A 27,634-nucleotide genomic window follows, 5' to 3' on the forward strand; every position below is an offset into this window, starting at 1 on the left:
GGGTGACTTTTAACCGCCAAAAATGTGTTCTTTATATCATTGTTAAGAAGAAGTTTGGTCCAAGTCACATGTTGGGTGCTATATATATATTGAATATAATCTGAATCCTATACATTTAAATGTCTAATTTGGGTGCAATCAATTTGCTTAATTTCTATTTTTTCTTCTTAATTTCACATAGTGGAAATGACAGTGGGTCTAGTATAAGGGATTATGCTGTTTGAACTTCGGTGGCGCAGTGGTCTGAGCAGTTCACACCCAGTGCTTTTTATGTGAACGCCAAGGAAGCCATGTAGCCTATTGACTTTCACCGACCTTTTCAAACGTCTGACATCAAAGTTTATTTCTAGTGGTCACACTGATTATACAACGCACACATGGCTTTGTACACCTTCAACAAGGCTTGAACTGTGCAAGGCCCCAACCAATTGAGTAATGCTCTCAATCATCATTATGCTTAGTGTGTGATGTGGGTGTGCTTGTGTGCATAAGAGAAATATGTGACTGCATCACAGGGATACAAATAGTCCCCCAAAATGTTTTTACTAAAATGCTTTGGTGTTAAAACCTTTAAACCAACCCCCATCACAGTTTGCAAACAAGTTTCCCTTTCCATTCCGTCTGTGATTGCCGGAATACGTATTCTGTATTCTACTGGTTGGGCTGTGAAGATGATGGATGACAAGTTAAATTTGTGTCCGGGGAGTGAAGGTGAAGTGTGACAGAGTGATTTGTCTTGGGAATGGAGGGTTAGGGTCAGGCCAAAGCGGGCGCCTCCAGGCACAAGACATTGACAAATTCATCCTGCCCGCCACATTTCTGAAGCCTTTTGTTTTGAATCCTGGCTACTGACTGGTGACCCCCATCCCTCATCCTGCCAGCGTAGAAGGAAGCTGGTCGCGGCTGAGTCCCGGGTCCAGGCCATGCCAGGGGAACTCAGCACCACTAATTCACACCATTCAACCCTCTGACAGGCCCCTACCCGAACTCTCCCTGCCTCTCCAGACGCGTGAAAAGAGGGAGGCAGAAATATTTATTTCTGCACGTAATGGCCGTCTGCACAGCCGTATAATTTGTATTTTTCTCTCTCGCTTTCTCGCGCTCTCTCTCGCTGTCTCTCTCTCGCTGTCTCTCTCTCGCTCTCTCTCTCTCGCTGTCTCTCTCTCGCTGTCTCTCTCTCGCTCTCTCTCTCTCGCTCTCTCTCGCTGTCTCTCTCTCGCTCTCTCTCTCTCTTTCTCGCTGTCTCTCTCTCTCGCTGTCTCTCTCTTTCTCTTTCTCTTTTTCTCTCTCTCTCTCTCTCTCTCTCTCTCTCTCTCTCTCTCTCTCTCTCTTTCTCTTTCTCTCTCTCTCGCCTTATCATTGCAGGTCACTGGCGGGCCTCAAAGCGTTCACTGGGCTGGAAGAACTGGTCGTCGACAACAATCTGCTCGGAAACGACCTCCAGTTGCCCAGGTTACCCACCCTCCACACCCTAACACTCAATAAGAACCAAATATCCTTTCAAGCAGAGCGGCACTCACTATCTGCCTCTCATTCTTCAGCATGGGCTAAGGCTACAGGCCACAAGCCATTGTCTTTGCTGTTTGTTGTACTTCTATATCTCTGATTTGACTCTTTATCGCTGTGTTCTCAAAGTCTGTGGAAGTCTCTAATAGTGTGTTTGTAGTGAGTGTAAATGCAGTGCTATAAAGGTATCTGGGTCTTTGTGCTGTAGTTTAGACCCCACAGACTAGTTTCTAAGCCACGGGGACCTCTAGTGGAGACAGGAATAAAAGCCAGTAGGGGCTGTGTTGATATGTTGAGGAAGAAACGGGAAATGGAGAAACGTCTGAACCTACCAAATGCTTTGAGAAAGAGCACTTTTAAATTTATATTAGTTGTATAACCAATTATGAACATTGTCAAATGAACCAGTAGTGTAATATCCCATGCAGTGTAGTAGTGGGAAAAACTGAAAACCTCCTAACAATTGCAGAGACGATAATTTAAAAACTACATGTAGTTTCCTCATTGAATAGTAAACCAGGTTAACCGTAAGCACTCAAACCCAAACACTGCGCCACTACTTATGATCAGACGGAAAATATGTTTCAACTTCCTCCTTTAGTGTTAAGAACCCAGCCTATCTATGTGTCCTTGTCCCCCCTGGTAGCCTCTCCCTAGTAGATCCATCTACAGGGTAATGATGCAAAAACACACCTCCCGTGTCAACATTAAAAGTGGGGCTCCTAGAAGTGCGTGTCAGCGGCTCTGAAGCTCTGAGTCAGGTTGTGAAGTGGCCTGCACATGCTAATGGCCCAATTAGACCACATCCTGATGTGGAGCTGTGCCATTTTACACACTCCACCACTGCATTAGTGCGCTTGTATTTTGACACTTTGGGGCTCAATTTTCCAATGAAGTGAATGTATTAGTGATGAATGTGTCTGGGAGGCTGGTTTTGTTTGGGAGGCTGGTTGCTTTTTTTTTCATGTTTGGGGGGGGGGGACTTTTTTCCCGTCAGCTACGGCTCTGGAATCACCGACCGTTTGAACCACAAGGCATCCATCATTTACCCGGTCACCTAGGAGAGAGGGGGGAGAGAAGGAGAAGAAGAAAGGGAGAGAGAGAGAGGAAGAAAAAGAGGAGGGTGGAAAGAGAGAGAGAGAAAATACAGGGAACAAACAGGAAAATATATGCCAAACTCTGAGCCTTAAATTGAGCCTTTCTGTCTGCTCCCTCACACAACAACACGATGCCTATGACCTATGCCCTCTGAAGGCCATCGTGAATTTCATAGTGGTGTGTGTGGGAGGGAGGTCTGTGTGTGTGCGTGCGTGTGTAAGTGAGGGGGGTCTGGGGTAAATGGTAATGTAATTAACCGTGTTGGCTCCTTGACCTCTGACCGCTGACACCTGACTGACATTGAGGAGCTGCTGGAGCACTTGGCGAAGGCGGCACCGTCGCTGCAGTACCTCAGCCTGCTGGGAAACGAGGTCTGTCCCAACCAGCTGGTCAGCCTGGACAAGGATGAGGACGACTACCAGAGATACAGGTACACACTCACACACAGGTCATTGCCAAAGAGTCGCACAGTGATGATGTCATAACAACATTGGTGTCTGTTCTCTGTCCTGTTCAGGATTCTAAACATACTTATTTTAAATAAAAGTTACATGAATCCTTTTTTTCCAATATTTGTTTAATTTTTTATTAACGTTTTTTACATTTTTTGTAGGTTATTATATTTGTGTATACTTTTTATTTACACTGAATGAGGAACAAACATTCCTTGTCCCAACCAGATTGTGGATGGAACCTCATGGTTGTAAAAGCTTCCTCTCCACATTCTGGTTGGGCAAAATGCATTTCATGTGTGACTAGTCACCGCCACAAATGAGTGTTTACTAGCAGAGCAGACCATGCATTAAACATCACAGCCTCTCCTCAAGCCATGCAATGTGACCACCCTTTGTCAGCCTCTTTTACATGAAACACGATAAAAGGAAAAAACACACATTCTCTTTTGTCTGTTTTAGCCCTAAGTGCTTATTTCTGACTCTGTGTTCTGTATTAATCATTTACTAGCACCAACGATTGGCTGTAAGCCTCTCTGTCTCTCTCTTTCTCCCTCACTCTGTCTCTATCTCTCGGTCTCACCCTCACTCTTTTTGTATCTCTCTGTCTCTCTCTTTCTTTCTCTCTCTCTCTATGCCTCTCTCTCTCTCTCTCTCTCTCTCTCTCTCTCTCTCTCTCTCTCTCTCTCTCTCTTTCTTTCTCTCTTTCTCTCTTTCTCTCTTTCTCCCCCTCCCATACTTATCTTACTGCTAAGTGAAGCCGTTCTGCCCTGACTGACTGAGTGCTGACACTGTCTATGCTCTTGTTATGTAATATTCATAATGTGTCACACTGTAAAACATCAATTTGAGCCTGGTGCAGATTCCATGTCTGACGGGGTTAGGCTGTATGCAGGTCATCACAACTCTGGCCCAGGGCAGGGAATAGGCCGTGTCCATGAAGCCCCAGTCTCAGCCTCTAAGCCCCAGCCAGGCCCCTGCCCCCGACAGGCTCACAGGCCATCTCAATTACAAAGGGCAGCAGTCAACTGCTGTGGCACTCACTGGACTATTTAAAAAAAAGTCCAATGACATAAAGATGGAACACAGAAATTGAAAAATACACACACTTTGGGTTTTGAAGCTAGGATACAGTAACAACAGAATTATTCTAGCACAGAAGCAACCTGTCTCGTAATCGGATACACGGCACTGCCTTGGGGTTGAGGGGTGGAATACTCTCTCTCTTGCGCTCCTTCGAGGCTCTCTCGCTCTCTCTCTCTCTCTCTCTCTCTCTCTCTCTCTCTCTCTCTCTCTCTCTTTCTGTGTTGTGAAGGAGGAAAAATGACCTAGCGATGTCATACTCCCATCGTGACACAGAGCCTATTGTTACTTGTCATGTTTACACGCAGACTCGAATGACATAATCTCATTTCGTGATCTCTTGTTCCGCCCTGATCAAAGACTTGCTACAGGTGGACAGTCTTGCCTCAGGTGCCCTTTAACCACCACATGCACTCACCCCGGTGCTCACTCAACCCTCAACCCATCCACTCAACCCTCAACCCATCCACTTAACCCTCAACCATCCACTCAAGCCTCAACCCACCCACTCAACTCTCAACCCATCCACTCAACTCTCAACCCATCCACTCAACCCTCAACCCATCCACTCAACCCTCAACCTATCCTCAACTCATTGACTCAACCTCAACCTATTCACTCAACCTCAACCCATCCACTCAACCCTCAACCCATCCACTCAACCCTCAACCATCCACTCAGCCCTCGCCATCCACACAACCTAAACCCATCCACTCAACCTCAACCCATTCACTCAACCTCAACCCATCCACTCAACCCATCCACTCAGCCCTCAACCGATCCACTCAATCCTCAACCCATCCACTCAACCCTCAACCCATCCACTCAACCCTCAACCCATCTACTCAACCCTCAACCATCCACTCAATCCTCAACCCATTCACTCAACCTCAACCCATCCAGTCAACCCTCAACCCATCCACTCAACCCTCAACCATCCTCTCAACCTAAACCCATCCTCTCAACTTCAACCCATTCACTCAACCCTCAACACATTCACTCAACCTCAACCCATCAACTCAACCCATCCACTCAACCCTCAACCCATCCACTCAACCCTCAACCATCCACTCAGCCCTCAACCATCCACTCAACCTCAACCCATTCACTCAACCTCAACCCATCCACTCAACTTAAACCCATCCACTCAACCTCAACCCATTCACTCAACCTCAACCCATCCACTCAACCTCAACCCATCCACTCAACCCTCAACCCATCCACTCAACCATCTACTCAACCCATCCACTCAACCTCAACCCATCCACTCAACCATCTACTCAACCCATCCACTCAACCCTCAACCCATTCACTCAACCATCCACTGAACCTTCAACCCATTCACTCAACATCAACCCATCCACTCAACCCTCAACCCATCCACTCAACCCTCAACCCATCCACTCAACCTCAACCCATTCACTCAACCCTCAACACATTCACTCAACCTAAACCCATCCACTCAACCTCAACCCATTCACTCAACCTCAACCATCCACTCAACCTAAACCCATCCACTCAACCTCAACCCATCCACTCAACCTCAACCCATCCACTCAACCCTCAACCCATCCACTCAACCATCTACTCAACCCATCCACTCAACCTCAACCCATCCACTCAACCATCTACTCAACCCATCCACTCAACCCTCAACCCATTCACTCAACCATCCACTGAACCTTCAACCCATTCACTCAACATCAACCCATCCACTCAACCCTCAACCCATCCACTCAACCCTCAACCCATCCACTCAACCTCAACCCATTCACTCAACCCTCAACACATTCACTCAACCTAAACCCATCCACTCAACCTCAACCCATTCACTCAACCTCAACCATCCACTCAACCTAAACCCATCCACTCAACCTCAACCCATCCACTCAACCTCAACCCATCCACTCAACCCTCAACCCATCCACTCAACCTAAACCCATCCACTCAACCCATCCACTCAACCCTCAACCCATTCACTCAACCATCCACTCAACCTTCAACCCATTCACTCAACATCAACCCATCCACTCAACCCATCCACTAAACCCTCAACCGATCCACTCAACCTTAACCCATTCACTTAATCCTCAACCCAACCACTCAACCTAAACCCATCCACTCAACCTTAACCATCCACTCAACCTAAACCCATCCACTCAACCTCAACCATCCACTCAACCTAAACCAATCCACTCAACCTCAACCCATTCACTCAACCTCAACCCATTCACTCAACCTCAACCCATTCACTCAACCTCAACCCATTCACTCAACCTCAACCCATCCACTCAACCTCAACCCATTCACTCAACCTCAACCCATCTACTCAACCCTCAACCCATCCACTCAACCCTCAACCCATTCACTCAACCATCCACTCAACCCTCAACCCATCCACTCATCCCTCAACCCATCCCCTCAACCCTCAACACATTCACTCAACCATCCAGACATTCACACAACCTCGTCCCATCCACTCAACCTAAACCCATCCACTTAACCTCAACCCTTCCACTCAACCCATCCACTCAATCCTCAACCCATGCACTCAACCCTCAACCATTAGATCTCAACACATCCATTCAACCCTCAACCATCCACTCAGCCTAAACCCATCTACGCAACCTCGACCCTCAACCCATTCACTCAACCTTAACCCATCCACTCAACCTCAACCATCCACTCAACCTAAACCCATCCACTCAACCACAACCCATCCACTCAATCATCAACCAATCCACTCAACCCTCAACCCATCCAGTCAACCCTCAACCCATCCAGTCAACCCCTCAACCCATCCACTCAACCATCCTCTCAACCTAAACCCATCCACTCAACCTCAACCATCCACTCAACCTAAACCCATCCACTCAACCACAACCCATTCACTCAACCTCAACCCATCCACTCATCCCTCAACCCATCCACTCAATCATCAACCAATCCACTCAACCCTCAACCCATCCAGTCAACCCTCAACCCATCCAGTCAACCCCTCAACCCATCCACTCAACCATCCACTCAGCCCTCAACCATCCTCTCAACCTAAACCCATCCACTCAACCTCAACCCATTCACTCAACCATCCACTCAACCCTCAAACCATCCACTCAACCCTCAACCCATCCAGTCAACCCTCAACCCATCCACTCAACCATCCACTCAGCCCTCAACCATCCTCTCAACCTAAACCCATCCACTCCACCTCAACCCATTCACTCAACCCTCAACCCATCCACTCAAACCATCCACTCAACCCTCAACCCATCAACTCAACCCTCAACCCATCCACTCAACCATCAACCCATCTACTCAACGCTCAACACATCCACTCAACCCTCAACCCATTCACTCAACCATCCACTCAAACCTCAATCCATCCACTCAACCCTCAACCCATCCACTCAACCTCAACCCATTCACTCAACCATCCACTCAACCCTCAAACCATCCACTCAACCCTCAACCCATCCAGTCAACCCTCAACCCATCCAGTCAACCCTCAACCCATCCACTCAACCATCCACTCAGCCCTCAACCATCCTCTCAACCTAAACCCATCCACTCCACCTCAACCCATTCACTCAACCCTCAACCCATCCACTCAAACCATCCACTCAACCCTCAACCCATCCACTCAACCCTCAACCCATCCACTCAACCATCAACCCATCTACTCAACGCTCAACACATCCACTCAACCCTCAACCCATTCACTCAACCATCCACTCAAACCTCAATCCATCCACTCAACCCTCAACCCATCCACTCAACCCATCCACTCAACCATCAACCCATCTACTCAACGCTCAACCCATCCACTCAACCCTCAACCCATTCACTCAACCATCCACTCAACCTTCAACCCATTCACTCAACATCAACCCATCCACTCAACCCATCCACTAAACCCTCAACCCATCCACTCAACCTCAACCCATTCACTCAACCTCAACCATCCACTCAACCTAAACCAATCCACTCAACCTCAACCCATTCACTCAACCGCAACCCATCCACTCAACCTCAACCCATCCACTCAACCCTCAACCCATCCACTCAACCATCCACTCAACCTTCAACCCATTCACTCAACATCAACCCATCCACTCAACCCTCAACCCATCAACTAAACCCTCAACCCATCCACTCAACCTCAACCCACCCACTCAACCCTCAACCCATCCACTCAACCCTCAACCCATCCACTCAACCCTCAACCAATCCACTCAACCCATCCTCTCAACCATCCACTCAACCTCAACCCATTCACTCAACCCTCAACACATTCACTCAACCTCAACCCATCAACTCATTCACTCAACCTCAATCCATCAACTCAACCCATCCTCTCAACCCTCAACCCATCCACTCAACCATCCACTCCACCCTGAACCATCCACTCAACCTCAACCCATGCACTCAACCCTCAACCCATGCACTCAACCCTCAACCATCCACTCAGCCTAAACCCATCCACTCAACCTCAACCCTCATCCCATTCACTCAACCTTAACCCATTCCCTTAATCCTCAACCCAACCACTCAACCTAAACCCATCCACTCAACCTCAACCATCCACTCAACTTAAACCCATCCACTCAACCTCAACCCATTCAATCAACCTCAACCCATCCACTCAACCTCAACCCATCCACTCAACCCTCAACCCATCCACTCAAACCTCAACCATCCACTCAACCTAAACCATCCAATAAACCTCAACCCATTCACTCAACCTCAACCCATCCACTCAACCCTCAACCCATCCACTCAACCTCAACCCATCCACTCAACCATCTACTCAACCCATCCACTCAACCCTCAACCCATTCACTCAACCATCCACTCAACCTTCAACCCATTCACTCAACATCAACCCATTCACTCAACCTCAACCATCCACTCAACCTAAACCCATCCACTCAACCTCAACCCATTCACTCAACCTCAACCCATCTACTCAACTCAACTCTCAACACATCTACTCAACCCTCAACCCATTCACTCAACCATCCACTCAAACCTCAATCCATCCACTCAACCCTCAACCCATCCACTCAACCATCAACCCATCTACTCAACGCTCAACCCATCCACTCAACCCTCAACCCATCCACTTAACCCTCAACCCATCCACTCAACCCTCAACCCATCCACTTTACCCTCAACCCATCCACTTAACCCTCAACCCATCCACTCAACCTAAACCCATCCACTCAAACTCAACCCATCCACTCAACCCATCCACTCAACCCTCAACCCATTCACTCAACCATCCACTCAACCTTCAACCCATTCACTCAACATCAACCCATCCACTCAACCCATCCACTAAACCCTCAACCCATCCACTCAACCTTCAACCCATTCACTTAATCCTCAACCCAACCACTCAACCTAAACCCATCCACTCAACCTCAACCATCAACTCAACCTCAACCCATCCACTCAACCTCAACCCATCCACTCAACCTCAACCATCCACTCAACCTCAGCCCATTCACTCAACCATCCACCCATCCACTCAACCCTCAACCCATTCACTCAGCCCTCAACCCATTCACTCAACCCTCAACCCATTCACTCAACCCATCCACTCAACCCTCAACACATCCACTCAACCTCAACCCATCCACTCAACCATCAACCCATCTACTCAACGCTCAACACATCCACTCAACCCTCAACCCATTCACTCAACCATCCACTCAACCCTCAACCCATCCACTTAACCTCAACCATCCACTCAACCTAAACCCATCCACTCAACCTCAACACATCTACTCAACCCTCAACCATCCACTCAACCTCAACCTCAACCATCCACTCAGCATAAAGCCATCCACTCAACCTAAACCATCCACTCAACCTAAACCATCCACTCAACCTAAACCCATACATCAACCCTCAACCCATCCACTCAACCTCAACCAATTCACTCAACCCTCAACCCATTCACTCAACCCTCAACCCATCCACTCAACCCTCGACCCATCCACTTAACCCTCAACCCATCCTCTCAACCTCAACCATCCACTCAACCTCAACCCATTCGCTCAACCTAAACCCATCCACTCAACCTCAACCCATCCACTCAACCTCAACCTCAACCATCCACTCAGCATAAAGCCATCCACTCAACCTAAGCCATCCACTCAACCTAAACCATCCACTCAACCTAAACCCATACATCAACCCTCAACCCATCCACTCAACCTCAACCAATTCACTCAACCATCAACCCATTCACTCAACCATCAACCCATTCACTCAACCCTCAACCCATTCACTCAACCTCAACCCATCCACTCAACCCTCAACCCCATCCAGTCAACCCTCAACCCATCCTCTCAACCTCAACCATCCACTCAACCTCAACCCATTCACTCAACCCATCCACTCAACCCTCAACCCCATCCACTCAACCCTCAACCCATTCACTCAACCATCCACTCAGCCATCAACCCATCTACTCAACGCTCAACACATCCACTCAACCCTCAACCCATCCACTCAACCCTCAACCCATTCACTCAACCCTCAACCCATCCACTCAACCCTTAACCCATCCACTCAACCTAAACCCATCCACTCAACCTCAACCCATTCACTCAGCCCTTCAACACATTCACTCAACCTCAACCCATCAACTCAACCCATCCACTCAGCCCTCAACCCATCCACTCAACCCTTAACCATCCACTCCACCCTGAACCATCCACTCAACCTAAACACATCCACTCAACCCTCAACCCATCCAGTCAACCCTCAACCCATCCACTCAACCATCCACTCAGCCCTCAACCATCATCTCAACCTAAACCCATCCACTCCACCTCAACCCATCCACTCAAACCATCCACTCAACCCTCAACCCATCCACTCAACCCTCAACCCATCCACTCAACCATCAACCCATCTACTCAACGCTCAACACATCCACTCAACCCTCAACCCATTCACTCAACCATCCACTCAAACCTCAATCCATCCACTCAACCCTCAACCCATCCACTCAACCCATCCACTCAACCATCAACCCATCTACTCAACACTCAACCCATCCACTCAACCCTCAACCCATTCACTCAACCATCCACTCAACCTTCAACCCATTCACTCAACATCAACCCATCCACTCAACCCATCCACTAAACCCTCAACCCATCCACTAAACCCTCAACCCATCCACTCAACCTCAACCCATTCACTCAACCTCAACCATCAACTCAACCTAAACCAATCCACTCAACCTCAACCCATTCACTCAACCTCAACCCATCCACGCAACCTCAACCCATCCACTCAACCCTCAACCCATCCACTCAACCCATTCACTCAACCATCCACTCAACCTTCAACCCATTCACTCAACATCAACCCATCCACTCAACCCTCAACCCATCAACTAAACCCTCAACCCATCCACTCAACCTCAACCCACCCACTCAACCCTCAACCCATCCACTCAACCCTCAACCCATCCACTCAACCCTCAACCAATCCACTCAACCCATCCTCTCAACCATCCACTCAACCTCAACCCATTCACTCAACCCTCAACACATTCACTCAACCTCAACCCATCAACTCAACCCATCCACTCAACCCTCAACCCATCCACTCAACCATCCACTCCACCCTGAACCATCCACTCAACCTAAACCCATCCACTCAACCTCACCCCTTGCACTCAACCCTCAACCCATGCACTCAACCCTCAACCATCCACTCAGCCTAAACCCATCCACTCAACCTCAACCCTCATCCCATTCACTCAACCTTAACCCATTCCCTTAATCCTCAACCCAACCACTCAACCTAAACCCATCTACTCAACCTCAACCATCCACTCAACCTCAACCCATCCACTCAACCCTCAACCCATCCACTCAACCCTCAACCATCCACTCAACCTAAACCATCCAATAAACCTCAACCCATTCACTCAACCTCAACCCATCCACTCAATCCATCCACTCAATCCTCAACCCATCCACTCAACCTCAACCCATCCACTCTACCATCTACTCAACCCATCCACTCAACCCTCAACCCATTCACTCAACCATCCACTCAACCTTCAACCCATTCACTCAACATCAACCCATCCACTCAACCCTCAACCCATCCACTCAACCATCCACTCAACCTCAAACCATTCACTCAACCTCAACCATCCACTCAACCTAAACCCATCCACTCAACCTCAACCCATTCACTCAACCTCAACCCATCCACTCAACCCTCAACACATCCACTCAACCCTCAACCCCTTCACTCAACCATCCACTCAAACCTCAATCCATCCACTCAACCCTCAACCCATCCACTCAACCCATCCACTCAACCATCAACCCATCTACTCAACGCTCAACCCATCCACTCAACCCTCAACCCATCCACTTAACCCTCAACCCATCCACTCAACCCTCAACCCATCCACTTAACCCTCAACCCATCCACTCAACCTAAACCCATCCACTCAAACTCAACCCATCCACTCAACCCATCCACTCAACCCTCAACCCATTCACTCAACCATCCACTCAACCTTCAACCCATTCACTCAACATCAACCCATCCACTCAACCCATCCACTAAACCCTCAACCCACCCACTCAACCTTCAACCCATTCACTTAATCCTCAACCCAACCATTCAACCTAAACCCATCCACTCAACCTCAACCATCAACTCAACCTCAACCCATCCACTCAACCTCAACCCATCCACTCAACCTCAACCATCCACTCAACCTCAGCCCATTCACTCAACCATCCACCCATCCACTCAACCCTCAACCCATTCACTCAGCCCTCAACCCATTCACTCAACCCTCAACCCATTCACTCAACCCATCCACTCAACCCTCAACCCATCCACTCAACCTCAACCCATCCACTCAACCATCAACCCATCTACTCAACGCTCAACACATCCACTCAACCCTCAACCTATTCACTCAACCATCCACTCAACCCTCAACCCATCCACTCAACCTCAACCATCCACTCAACCTAAACCCATCCACTCAACCTCAACACATCCACTCAACCCTCAACCATCCACTCAACCCTCAACCATCCACTCAACCTCAACCCATTCACTCAACCCTCAACCCATCCACTCAACCCTCGACCCATCCACTTAACCCTCAACCCATCCTCTCAACCTCAACCATCCACTCAACCTCAACCCATTCACTCAACCTAAACCCATCCACTCAACCTCAACCCATCCACTCAACCTCAAACTCAACCATCCACTCAGCATAAAGCCATCCACTCAACCTAAACCATCCACTCAACCTAAACCATCCACTCAACCTAAACCCATACATCAACCCTCAACCCATTCACTCAACCCTCAACCCATTCACTCTACCCTCAACCCATTCACTCAACCCTCAACCCCATCCACTCAACCCTCAACCCCATCCAGTCAACCCTCAACCCATCCTCTCAACCTCAACCATCCACTCAACCTCAACCCATTCACTCAACCCATCCACTCAACCCTCAACCCATTCACTCAACCATCCACTCAGCCATCAACCCATTTACTCAACGCTCAACACATCCACTCAACCCTCAACCCATCCACTCAACCCTCTACCCATTCACTCAACCCTCAACCCATCCACTCAACCCTTAACCCATCCACTCAACCTAAACCCATTCACTCAACCTCAACCCATCAACTCAACCCATCCACTCAGCCCTCAACCCATCCACTCAACCCTTAACCATCCACTCCACCCTGAACTATCCACTCAACCTAAACCCATCCACTCAACCTCAACCCATCCACTCAACCCTCAACCCATCCACTCAAACCTCAACCCATCCACTCAACCCTCAACCCATCCCTCAACCATCCACTCAGCCCTCAACCATCCACTCAGCCCTCAACCATCCACTCAACCTAAATCCATTCACTCAACCCTCAACCTGTTCATTCAACCTCAACCCATCCACTCAACCCTCAACCATCCACTCAGCCCTCAACCATCCACTCAACCTAAATCCATTCACTCAACCTTCAACCCTCAACCCATTCATTCAACCTCAACCCATCCACTCAACGCTCAACCATCCACTCAGCCTAAACCCATCCACTCAACCTCAACCCATTCACTCAACCTCAACCCATTCACTTAATCCTCAACCAATCCACTCAACCTAAACCCATCCACTCAACCATCCACTCAGCCCTCAACCATCCACTCAGCCCTCAACCATCCACTCAACCTAAACCCATACATCAACCCTCAACCCATTCACTCAACCTCAACCCATCCACTCAGCCCTCAACCATCCACTCAACCTAAACCCATCCACTCAACCCTCAACACATCCTCTCAACCTCAACCATCCACTCAATCTCAACCCTTTCACTCAACCTAAACCCATCCACTCAACCTCAACCCATTCACTCAACCCTCAACACATTCATTCAACCTCAACCCATCAACTCAACCCATCCACTCAACCATCAACCCATCTACTCAACGCTCAACACATCCACTCAACCCTCAACCCAATCACTCAACCATCCACTCAACCCTCAACCCATCCACTCAACCCTCAACCCATCCACTCAACCCTCAACCATCCACTCCACCCTGAACCATCCACTCAACCTCAACCCATCCACTCAACCTCAACCCATCCACTCAACCCTCAACCCATCCACTCAAACCTCAACCCATCCACTCAACCCTCAACCCATCCACTCAACCATCCACTCAGCCCTCAACCATCCACTCAACCTAAAGCCATTCACTCAACCCTCAACCCGTTCATTCAACCTCAACCCATCCACTCAACCCTCAACCATCCACTCAGCCCTCAACCATCCACTCAACCTAAATCCATTCACTCAACCCTCAACCCATTAATTCAACCTAAAACCCATCCATTCAACCCTCAACCATCCACTCAGCCTAAACCCATCCACTCAACCTCAACCATCCTCTCAACCTAACCCCATCCACTCAACCTCAACCCATTCACTCAACCTCAACCATCCACTCAATCCTCAACCCATCCACTCAACCCTCAACCATTCACTCAACCTCAACCATGCACTCAACCTAAACCCATCCACTCAACCTCAATCCATTCACTCAACCTCAACCCATTCACTCAACCTCAACCCATTCACTCAACCCATCCACTCAACCCTCAACCCATCCACTCAACCTCAACCCATCCACTCAACCATCAACCCATCTACTCAACGCTATACACATCCACTCAACCCTCAACCCATTCACTCAACCTTCCACTCAACCCTCAACCCATCCACTCAACCTCAATCATCCACTCAACCTAAACCCATCCACATAACCTCAACACATCCACTCAACCCTCAAACATTCACTCAACCTCAACCATCCACTCAACCTCAACCCATTCACTCAACCCTCAACCCATTCACTCAACCCTCAACCCATGCACTCAACCCTCGACCCATCCACTTAACCCTCGACCCATCCACTTAACCCTCAACCCATCCTCTCAACCTCAACCATCCACTCAACCTCAACCCATTCACTCAACCTAAACCCATCCACTCAACCTCAACCCATCCACTCAACCTCAACCTCAACCATCCACTCAGCATAAAGCCATCCACTCAACCTAAACCATCCACTCAACCTAAACCCATACATCAACCCTCAACCCATTCACTCAACCTCAACCCATCCACTCAGCCCTCAACCATCCCCTCAACCTCAACCAATTCACTCAACCATCAACCCATTCACTCAACCCTCAACCCATTCTCTCAACCCTCAACCCATTCACTCAGCCCTCAACCCATCCACTCAACCCTCAACCCCATCCAGTCAACCCTCAACCCATCCTCTCAACCTCAACCATCCACTCAACCTCAACCCATTCACTCAACCCATCCACTCAACCCTCAACCCCATCCACTCAACCCTCAACCCATTCACTCAACCATCCACTTAGCCATCAACCCATCTACTCAACGCTCAACACATCCACTCAACCCTCAACCCATCCACTCAACTCTCAACCCATCCACTCAGCCCTCAACCCATCCACTCAACCCTTAACCATCCACTCCACCCTGAACCATCCACTCAACCTAAACACATCCACTCAACCCTCAACCCATCCAGTCAACCCTCAACCCATCCACTCAACCATCCACTCAGCCCTCAACCATCATCTCAACCTAAACCCATCCACTCCACCTCAACCCATTCACTCAACCCTCAACCCATCCACTCAAATCATCCACTCAACCCTCAACCCATCCACTCAACCCTCAACCCATCCACTCAACCATCAACCCATCTACTCAACGCTCAACACATCCACTCAACCCTCAACCCATTCACTCAACCATCCACTCAAACCTCAATCCATCCACTCAACCCTCAACCCATCCACTCAACCCATCCACTCAACCATCAACCCATCTACTCAACGCTCAACCCATCCACTCAACCCTCAACCCATTCACTCAACCATCCACTCAACCTTCAACCCATTCACTCAACATCAACCCATCCACTCAACCCATCCACTAAACCCTCAACCCATCCACTCAACCTCAACCCATTCACTCAACCTCAACCATCAACTCAACCTCAACCCATCCACTCAACCCTCAACCCATCCACTCAACCCTCAACCATCCACTCAACCTAAACCATCCAATAAACCTCAACCCATTCACTCAACCTCAACCCATCCACTCAATCCATCCACTCAACCCTCAACCCATCCACTCAACCTCAACCCATCCACTCTACCATCTACTCAACCCATCCACTCAACCCTCAACCCATTCACTCAACCATCCACTCAACCTTCAACCCATTCACTCAACATCAACCCATTCACTCAACCCTGAACCCATCCACTCAACCCTCAACCCATCCACTCAACCATCCACTCAACCTCAAACCATTCACTCAACCTCAACCATCCACTCAACCTAAACCCATCCACTCAACCTCAACCCATTCACTCAACCTCAACCCATCCACTCAACCCTCAACACATCCACTCAACCCTCAACCCATTCACTCAACCATCCACTCAAACCTCAATCCATCCACTCAACCCTCAACCCATCCACTCAACCCATCCACTCAACCATCAACCCATCTACTAAACGCTCAACCCATCCACTCAACCCTCAACCCATCCACTTAACCCTCAACCCATCCACTCAACCCTCAACCCATCCACTTAACCCTCAACCCATCCACTCAACCTAAACCCATCCACTCAAACTCAACCCATCCACTCAACCCATCCACTCAACCCTCAACCCATTCACTCAACCATCCACTCAACCTTCAACCCATTCACTCAACATCAACCCATCCACTCAACCCATCCACTAAACCCTCAACCCATCCACTCAACCTTCAGCCCATTCACTTAATCCTCAACCCAACCATTCAACCTAAACCCATCCACTCAACCTCAACCATCAAATCAACCTCAACCCATCCACTCAACCTCAACCCATCCACTCAACCTCAACCATCCACTCAACCTCAACCATCCACTCAACCTCAGCCCATTCACTCAACCATCCACCCATCCACTCAACCCATTCACTCAGCCCTCAACCCATTCACTCAACCCTCAACCCATTCACTCAACCCATCCACTCAACCCTCAACCCATCCACTCAACCTCAACCATCCACTCAACCTTAACCCATCCACTCAACCTCAACACATCCACTCAACCCATCCACTCAACCTCAACCCATTCACTCAACCCTCAACCCATCCACTCAACCCTCGACCCATCCACTTAACCCTCAACCCATCCTCTCAACCTCAACCATCCACTCAACCTCAACCCATTCACTCAACCTAAACCCATCCACTCAACCTCAACCCATCCACTCAACCTCAACCTCAACCATCCACTCAGCATAAAGCTATCCACTCAACCTAAACCATCCACTCAACCTAAACCTTCCACTCAACCTAAACCCATACATCAACCCTCAACCCATTCACTCAACCTCAACCCATCCACTCAGCCCTCAACCCATCCACTCAGCCCTCAACCATCCCCTCAACCTAAACCCATCCACTCAACCTCAACCAATTCACTCAACCATCAACCCATTCACTCAACCCTCAACCCATTCACTCAACCCTCAACCCATTCACTCAACCCTCAACCCATCCACTCAACCCTCAACCCCATCCAGTCAACCCTCAACCCATCCTCTCAACCTCAACCATCCACTCAACCTCAACCCATTCACTCAACCCATCCACTCAACCCTCAACCCCATCCACTCAACCCTCAACCCATTCACTCAACCATCCACTCAGCCATCAACACATCTACTCAACGCTCAACACATCCACTCAACCCTCAACCCATCCACTCAACCCTCAACCCATTCACTCAACCCTCAACCCATCCACTCAACCCTTAACCCATCCACTCAACCTAAACCCATCCACTCAACCTCAACCCATTCACTCAGCCCTTCAACACATTCACTCAACCTCAACCCATCAACTCAACCCATCCACTCAGCCCTCAACCCATCCACTCAACCCTTAACCATCCACTCCACCCTGAACCATCCACTCAACCTAAACACATCCACTCAACCTCAACCCATCCACTCAACCCTCAACCCATCCACTCAAACCTCAACCCATCCACTCAACCCTCAACCCATCCCTCAACCATCCACTCAGCCCTCAACCATCCACTCAGCCCTCAACCATCTACTCAACCTAAATCCATTCACTCAACCCTCAACCCGTTCATTCAACCTCAACCCGTCCACTCAACCCTCAACCATCCACTCAGCCCTCAACCATCCACTCAACCTAAATCCATTCACTCAACCTTCAACCCTCAACCCATTCATTCAACCTCAACCCATCCACTCAACGCTCAACCATCCACTCAGCCTAAACCCATCCACTCAACCTCAACCCATTCACTCAACCCATTCACTTAATCCTCAACCAATCCACTCAACCTAAACGCATCCACTCAACCATCCACTCAGCCCTCAACCATCCACTCAGCCCTCAACCATCCACTCAACCTAAACCCATACATCAACCCTCAACCCATTCACTCAACCTCAACCCATCCACTCAGCCCTCAACCATCCACTCAACCTAAACCCATCCACTCAACCTCAACCCATCCACTCAACCCTCAACACATCCTCTCAACCTCAACCATCCACTCAACCTCAACCCTTTCACTCAACCTAAACCCATCTACTCAACGCTCAACACATCCACTCAAACCTCAACCCATTCACTCAACCATCCACTCAACCCTCAACCCATCCACTCAACCCTCAACCCATCCACTCAACCCTCAACCCATCCACTTAACCTAAACCCATCCACTCAACCTCAACCTCAACTCATTCACTCAACCCTCAACACATTGACTCAACCTCAACCCATCAACTCAACCCTCAACCCATCCACTCAACCCTCAACCATCCACTCCACCCTGAACCATCCACTCAACCTCAACCCATCCACTCAACCTCAACCCATCCACTCAACCCTCAACCCATCCACTCAAACCTCAACCCATCCACTCAAACCTCAACCCATCCACTCAACCATCCACTCAGCCCTCAACCATCCACTCAGCCCTCAACCATCCACTCAACCTAAAGCCATTCACTCAACCCTCAACCCGTTCATTCAACCTCAACCCATCCACTCAACCCTCAACCATCCACTCAGCCCTCAACCATCCACTCAACCTAAATCCATTCACTCAACCCTCAACCCATTAATTCAACCTCAACCCATCCATTCAACCCTCAACCATCCACTCAGCCTAAACCCATCCACTCAACCTCAACCATCCTCTCAACCTAACCCCATCCACTCAACCTCAACCCATTCACTCAACCTCAACCATCCACTCAATCCTCAACCCATCCACTCAACCTCAACCCATCCACTCAACCCTCAACCATTCACTCAACCTCAACCATGCACTCAACCTAAACCCATCCACTCAACCTCAACCCATTCACTCAACCTCAACCCATTCACTCAACCCTCAACCCATTCACTGAACCCTCAACCCATCCACTCAACCCTCGACCCATCCACTCAACCCTCAACCATCCACTCGGCCCTCAACCATCCACTCAGCCCTCAACCATCCACTCAACCTAAACCCATACATCAACCCTCAACCCATACATCAACCTCAACCCATCCACTCAGCCCTCAACCATCCACTCAACCTAAACCCATCCACTCAACCTCAACACATCCACTCAACCCTCAACCCATCCTCTCAACCTCAACCATCCACTCAACCTCAAACCATTCACTCAACCTAAACCCATCCACTCAACCCTCAACCCATTCACTCAGCCCTCAACCCATCCTCTCAACCTCAACCATCCACTCAACCTCAACCCATTCACTCAACCTAAACCCATCCACTCAACCTCAACCCATCCACTCAACCTCAACCATCCACTCAGCATAAAGCCATCCACTCAACCTAAACCATCCACTCAACCTCAACACATATACTCAACCCTCAACCCGTTCATTCAACCTCAACCCATCCACTCAACCCTCAACCATCCACTCAGCCCTCAACCATCCACTCTACCTAAATCCATCCACTCAGTCCTCAACCATCCACTCAGTCCTCAACCATCCACTCAACCTTCAACCCATTCACTCATGCCTCAACCCATTCACTCAACCCTCAACCCATTCACTCAACCCATCCACTCAACCCCATCCACTCAACACTCATCCCATCCACTCAACCCTCAACCCATCCACTCAACCCTCAACCCCATCCACTCAACCCGCAATCCATCCACTCAACCTCAACCCATTCACTCAACCCTCAACCCATTCACTCAACCCTCAACCCATCCACTCAACCCTCAACCATCCACTCGGCCCTCAACCATCCACTCAGCCCTCAACCATCCACTCAACCTAAACCCATACATCAACCCTCAACCCATACATCAACCTCAACCCATCCACTCAGCCCTCAACCATCCACTCAACCTAAACCCATCCACTCAACCTCAACACATCCACTCAACCCTCAACCCATCCTCTCAACCTCAACCATCCACTCAACCTCAAACCATTCACTCAACCTACACCCATCCACTCAACCCTCAACCCATTCACTCAGCCCTCAACCCATCCACTCAACCATCCACTCAGCCCTCGACCATCCACTCAACCTAAAGCCATTCACTCAACCCTCAACCCATCCACTCAACCCTCAACCATCCACTCAACCTAAACCATCCACTCAACCTCAACTCATCCACTCAAGCCTCAACCATCCACTCAACCCTCAACCCATTCACTCAATCCTCAACCCATTCACTCAACCCTCAACCCATTCAATCAACCCATCCACTCAACCCCATCCACTCAACACTCATCCCATCCACTCAACCCTCAACCCATCCACTCAACCCTCAACCCCATCCACTCAACCCGCAACCCATCCACTCAACCTCAACCCATTCACTCAACCCTCAACCCATTCACTCAACCCTCAACCCATCCACTCAACCCTCAACCATCCACTCGGCCCTCAACCATCCACTCAGCCCTCAACCATCCACTCAACCTAAACCCATACATCAACCCTCAACCCATACATCAACCTCAACCCATCCACTCAGCCCTCAACCATCCACTCAACCTAAACCCATCCACTCAACCTCAACACATCCACTCAACCCTCAACCCATCCTCTCAACCTCAACCATCCACTCAACCTCAAACCATTCACTCAACCTACACCCATCCACTCAACCCTCAACCCATTCACTCAGCCCTCAACCCATCCACTCAACCATCCACTCAGCCCTCGACCATCCACTCAACCTAAAGCCATTCACTCAACCCTCAACCCATCCACTCAACCCTCAACCATCCACTCAACCTAAACCATCCACTCAACCTCAACTCATTCACTCAATCCTCAACTATCCACTCAGTCCTCAACCATCCACTCAGTCCTCATCCATCCACTCAACCCTCAACCCATTCACTCAACCTCAACCCATCCACTCAACCATCCACTCAGCCCTCAACCATCCACTCAACCTAAATCAATTCACTCAACCCTCAACCCATACATCAACCTCAACCCATCCACTCAACCCTCAACCATCCACTCAGCCTAAACCCATCCACTCAACCTCAACCCATTCACTCAACCTCAACCCATTCACTTAATCCTCAACCAATCCACTCAACCGTAAACCCATCCACTCAACCTCAACCCATCCACTCAACCTAACCCCATCCACTCAACCTCACCCCATCCACTCAACCTCAACCCATCCACTCAACCCTCAACCATTCGCTCAACCTCAACCATCCACTCAACCTAAACCCATCCACTCAACCTCAACCCATCCACTCAACCCTCAACCATTCACTCAACCTCAACCATCCACTCAACCTAAACCCATCCACTCAACCTCAATCCATTCACTCAACCTCAACCCATTCACTCAACCCTCAACCCATTCACTCAGCCCTCAACCCATCCTCTCAACCTCAACCCATTCACTCAAACTCAACCATCCACTCAACCTCAACCCATTCACTCAACCTAAACCCATCCACTCAACCTCAACCCATCCACTCAACCTCAACCATCCACTCAGCATAAAGCCATCCACTCAACCTAAACCATCCACTCAACCTAAACCATCCACTCAACCTCAACTCATCCATTCAACCCTCAACCATCCACTCAGCCCTCAACCATCCACTCAGCCCTCAACCATCCACTCAACCCTCAACCCATCCACTCAACCATCCACTCAGCCCTCAACCATCCACTCAACCTAAAGCCATTCACTCAACCCTCAACCCGTTCATTCAACCTCAACCCATCCACTCAACCATCAACCATCCACTCAGCCCTCAACCATCCACTCAGCCCTCAACCATCCACTCAACCTAAATCCATTCACTCAACCCTCAACCCATTAATTCAACCCTCAACCATCCACTCAGCCTAAACCCATCCACTCAACCTCAACCATCCTCTCAACCTAACCCCATCCACTCAACCTCAACCCATTCACTCAACCTCAACCATCCACTCAATCCTCAACCCATCCACTCAACCTCAACCCATCCACTCAACCCTCAACCATTCACTCAACCTCAACCATGCACTCAACCTAAACCCATCCACTCAACCTCAACCCATTCACTCAACCTCAACCCATTCACTCAACCCTCAACCCATTCACTCAACCCTCAACCCATCCACTCAACCCTCGACCCATCTACTCAACCCTCAACCATCCACTCGGCCCTCAACCATCCACTCAGCCCTCAACCATTCACTCAACCTAAACCCATACATCAACCCTCAACCCATACATCAACCTCAACCCATCCACTCAGCCCTCAACCATCCACTCAACCTAAACCCATCCACTCAACCTCAACACATCCACTCAACCCTCAACCCATCCTCTCAACCTCAACCATCCACTCAACCTCAAACCATTCACTCAACCTAAACCCATCCACTCAACCCTCAACCCATTCACTCAGCCCTCAACCCATCCTCTCAACCTCAACCATCCACTCAACCTTTCAACCTCAACACATACACTCAACCCTCAACCCGTTCATTCAAACTCAACCCATCCACTCAACCCTCAACCATCCACTCAGCCCTCAACCATCCACTCTACCTAAATCCATCCACTCAGTCCTCAACCATCCACTCAGTCCTCAACCATCCACTCAACCCTCAACCCATTCACTCAACCCTCAACCCATTCACTCAACCCATCCACTCAACCCCATCCACTCAACACTCATCACATCCACTCAACCCTCAACCCATCCACTCAACCCTCAACCCCATCCACTCAACCCGCAACCCATCCACTCAACCTCAACCCATTCACTCAACCCTCAACCCATTCACTCAACCCTCAACCCATCCACTCAACCCTCGACCCATCCACTCAACCCTCGACCCATCCACTCAACCCTAAACCATCCACCGGCCCTCAACCATCCACTCAGCCCTCAACCATCCACTCAACCTAAACCCATACATCAACCCTCAACCCATACATCAACCTCAACCCATCCACTCAGCCCTCAACCATCCACTCAACCTAAACCCATCCACTCAACCTCAACACATCCACTCAACCCTCAACCCATCCTCTCAACCTCAACCATCCACTCAACCTCAAACCATTCACTCAACCTACACCCATCCACTCAACCCTCAACCCATTCCCTCAGCCCTCAACCCATCCTCTCAACCTCAACCATCCACTCAACCTAAACTCATCCATTGAACCTCAACCCATCCACTCAACCCTCAACCCATCCTCTCAACCTCAACCATCCACTACACCTCAACCCATTCACTCAACCTAAACCCATCCACTCAACCTCAACCCATCCACTTAACCTCAACCATCCACTCAGCATAAAGCCATCCACTCAACCTAAACCATCCACTCAACCTCAACTCATACACTCAATCCTCAACCATCCACCCAGTCCTCAACCATCCACTCAACCCTCAACCCATTCACTCAACCTCAACCCATCCACTCAACCATCCACTCAGCCCTCGACCATCCACTCAACCTAAAGCCATTCACTCAACCCTCAACCCATCCACTCAACCCTCAACCATCCACTCAACCTAAACCATCCACTCAACCTCAACTCATCCACTCAATCCTCAACTATCCACTCAGTCCTCAACCATCCACTCAGTCCTCAACCATCCACTCAACCCTCAACCCATTCACTCAACCTCAACCCATCCACTCAACCATCCACTCAGCCCTCAACCATCCACTCAACCTAAATCAATTCACTCAACCCTCAACCCATACATCAACCTCAACCCATCCACTCAACCCTCAACCATCCACTCAGCCTAAACCCATCCACTCAACCTCAACCCATTCACTCAACCTCAACCCATTCACTTAATCCTCAACCAATCCACTCAACCTAAACCCATCCACTCAACCTCAACCCATCCACTCAACCTAACCCCATCCACTCAACCTCAACCCATCCACTCAACCCTCAACCATTCGCTCAAACTCAACCATCCACTCAACCTAAACCCATCCACTCAACCTCAACCCATCCACTCAACCCTCAACCATTCACTCAACCTCAACCATCCACTCAACCTAAACCCATCCACTCAACCTCAATCCATTCACTCAACCTCAACCCATTCACTCAACCCTCAACCCATTCACTCAGCCCTCAACCCATCCTCTCAACCTCAACCCATTCACTCAAACTCAACCATCCACTCAACCTCAACCCATTCACTCAACCTAAACCCATCCACTCAACCTCAACCCATCCACTCAACCTCAACCATCCACTCAGCATAAAGCCATCCACTCAACCTAAACCATCCACTCAACCTAAACCATCCACTCAACCTCAACTCATCCATTCAACCCTCAACCATCCACTCAGCCCTCAACCATCCACTCAGCCCTCAACCATCCACTCAACCCTCAACCCATCCACTCAACCATCCACTCAGCCCTCAACCATCCACTCAGCCCTCAACCATCCACTCAACCTAAAGCCATTCACTCAACCCTCAACCCGTTCATTCAACCTCAACCCATCCACTCAACCATCAACCATCCACTCAGCCCTCAACCATCCACTCAGCCCTCAACCATCCACTCAACCTAAATCCATTCACTCAACCCTAAACCCATTAATTCAACCCTCAACCATCCACTCAGCCTAAACCCATCCACTCAACCTCAACCATCCTCTCAACCTAACCCCATCCACTCAACCTCAACCCATTCACTCAACCTCAACCATCCACTCAATCCTCAACCCATCCACTCAACCTCAACCCATCCACTCAACCCTCAACCATTCACTCAACCTCAACCATGCACTCAACCTAAACCCATCCACTCAACCTCAACCCATTCACTCAACCTCAACCCATTCACTCAACCCTCAACCCATTCACTCAACCCTCAACCCATCCACTCAACCCTCGACCCATCTACTCAACCCTCAACCATCCACTCGGCCCTCAACCATCCACTCAGCCCTCAACCATTCACTCAACCTAAACCCATACATCAACCCTCAACCCATACATCAACCTCAACCCATCCACTCAGCCCTCAACCATCCACTCAACCTAAACCCATCCACTCAACCTCAACACATCCACTCAACCCTCAACCCATCCTCTCAACCTCAACCATCCACTCAACCTCAAACCATTCACTCAACCTAAACCCATCCACTCAACCCTCAACCCATTCACTCAGCCCTCAACCCATCCTCTCAACCTCAACCATCCACTCAACCTCAACCCATTCACTCAACCTAAACCCATCCACTCAACCTCAACCCATCCACTCAACCTCAACCATCCACTCAGCATAAAGCCATCCACTCAACCTAAACCATCCACTCAACCTCAACACATACACTCAACCCTCAACCCGTTCATTCAACCTCAACCCATCCACTCAACCCTCAACCATCCACTCAGCCCTCAACCATCCACTCTACCTAAATCCATCCACTCAGTCCTCAACCATCCACTCAGTCCTCAACCATCCACTCAACCCTCAACCCATTCACTCAATCCTCAACCCATTCACTCAACCCTCAACCCATTCACTCAACCCATCCACTCAACCCCATCCACTCAACACTCATCCCATCCACTCAACCCTCAACCCATCCACTCAACCCTCAACCCCATCCACTCAACCCGCAACCCATCCACTCAACCTCAACCCATTCACTCAACCCTCAACCCATTCACTCAACCCTCAACCCATCCCCTCAACCCTCGACCCATCCACTCAACCCTCGACCCATCCACTCAACCCTCAACCATCCACTCGGCCCTCAACCATCCACTCAGCCCTCAACCATCCACTCAACCTAAACCCATACATCAACCCTCAACCCATACATCAACCTCAACCCATCCACTCAGCCCTCAACCATCCACTCAACCTAAACCCATCCACTCAACCTCAACACATCCACTCAACCCTCAACCCATCCTCTCAACCTCAACCATCCACTCAACCTCAAACCATTCACTCAACCTACACCCATCCACTCAACCCTCAACCCATTCACTCAGCCCTCAACCCATCCTCTCAACCTCAACCATCCACTCAACCTAAACTCATCCATTGAACCTCAACCCATCCACTCAACCCTCAACCCATCCTCTCAACCTCAACCATCCACTACACCTCAACCCATTCACTCAACCTAAACCCATCCACTCAACCTCAACCCATCCACTCAACCTCAACCATCCACTCAGCATAAAGCCATCCACTCAACCTAAACCATCCACTCAACCTCAACTCATACACTCAATCCTCAACCATCCACCCAGTCCTCAACCATCCACTCA

General features: G+C 49.5%; 1 protein-coding gene across 1 annotated transcript in view; it reads left to right on the forward strand.

Annotated features, from left to right (window-relative positions):
* The window catches only part of LOC110502629 (leucine-rich melanocyte differentiation-associated protein), a 378,878-nt gene that overhangs the window by 243,255 nt on the left and 107,989 nt on the right, over positions 1 to 27,634 (forward strand). Inside the window, exons 3-4 of the mRNA XM_021580813.3 lie at positions 1,366 to 1,492; positions 2,895 to 3,034. Of these exons, the coding sequence (XP_021436488.1) occupies positions 1,366 to 1,492; positions 2,895 to 3,034 (267 nt within the window). The remainder of the gene's footprint in view (positions 1 to 1,365; positions 1,493 to 2,894; positions 3,035 to 27,634) is intronic.

Source organism: Oncorhynchus mykiss, chromosome 23 (genome assembly GCF_057628025.1).
Source record: "Oncorhynchus mykiss isolate SJ-2025 chromosome 23, ASM5762802v1, whole genome shotgun sequence".
Taxonomy (NCBI): domain Eukaryota; kingdom Metazoa; phylum Chordata; class Actinopteri; order Salmoniformes; family Salmonidae; genus Oncorhynchus; species Oncorhynchus mykiss.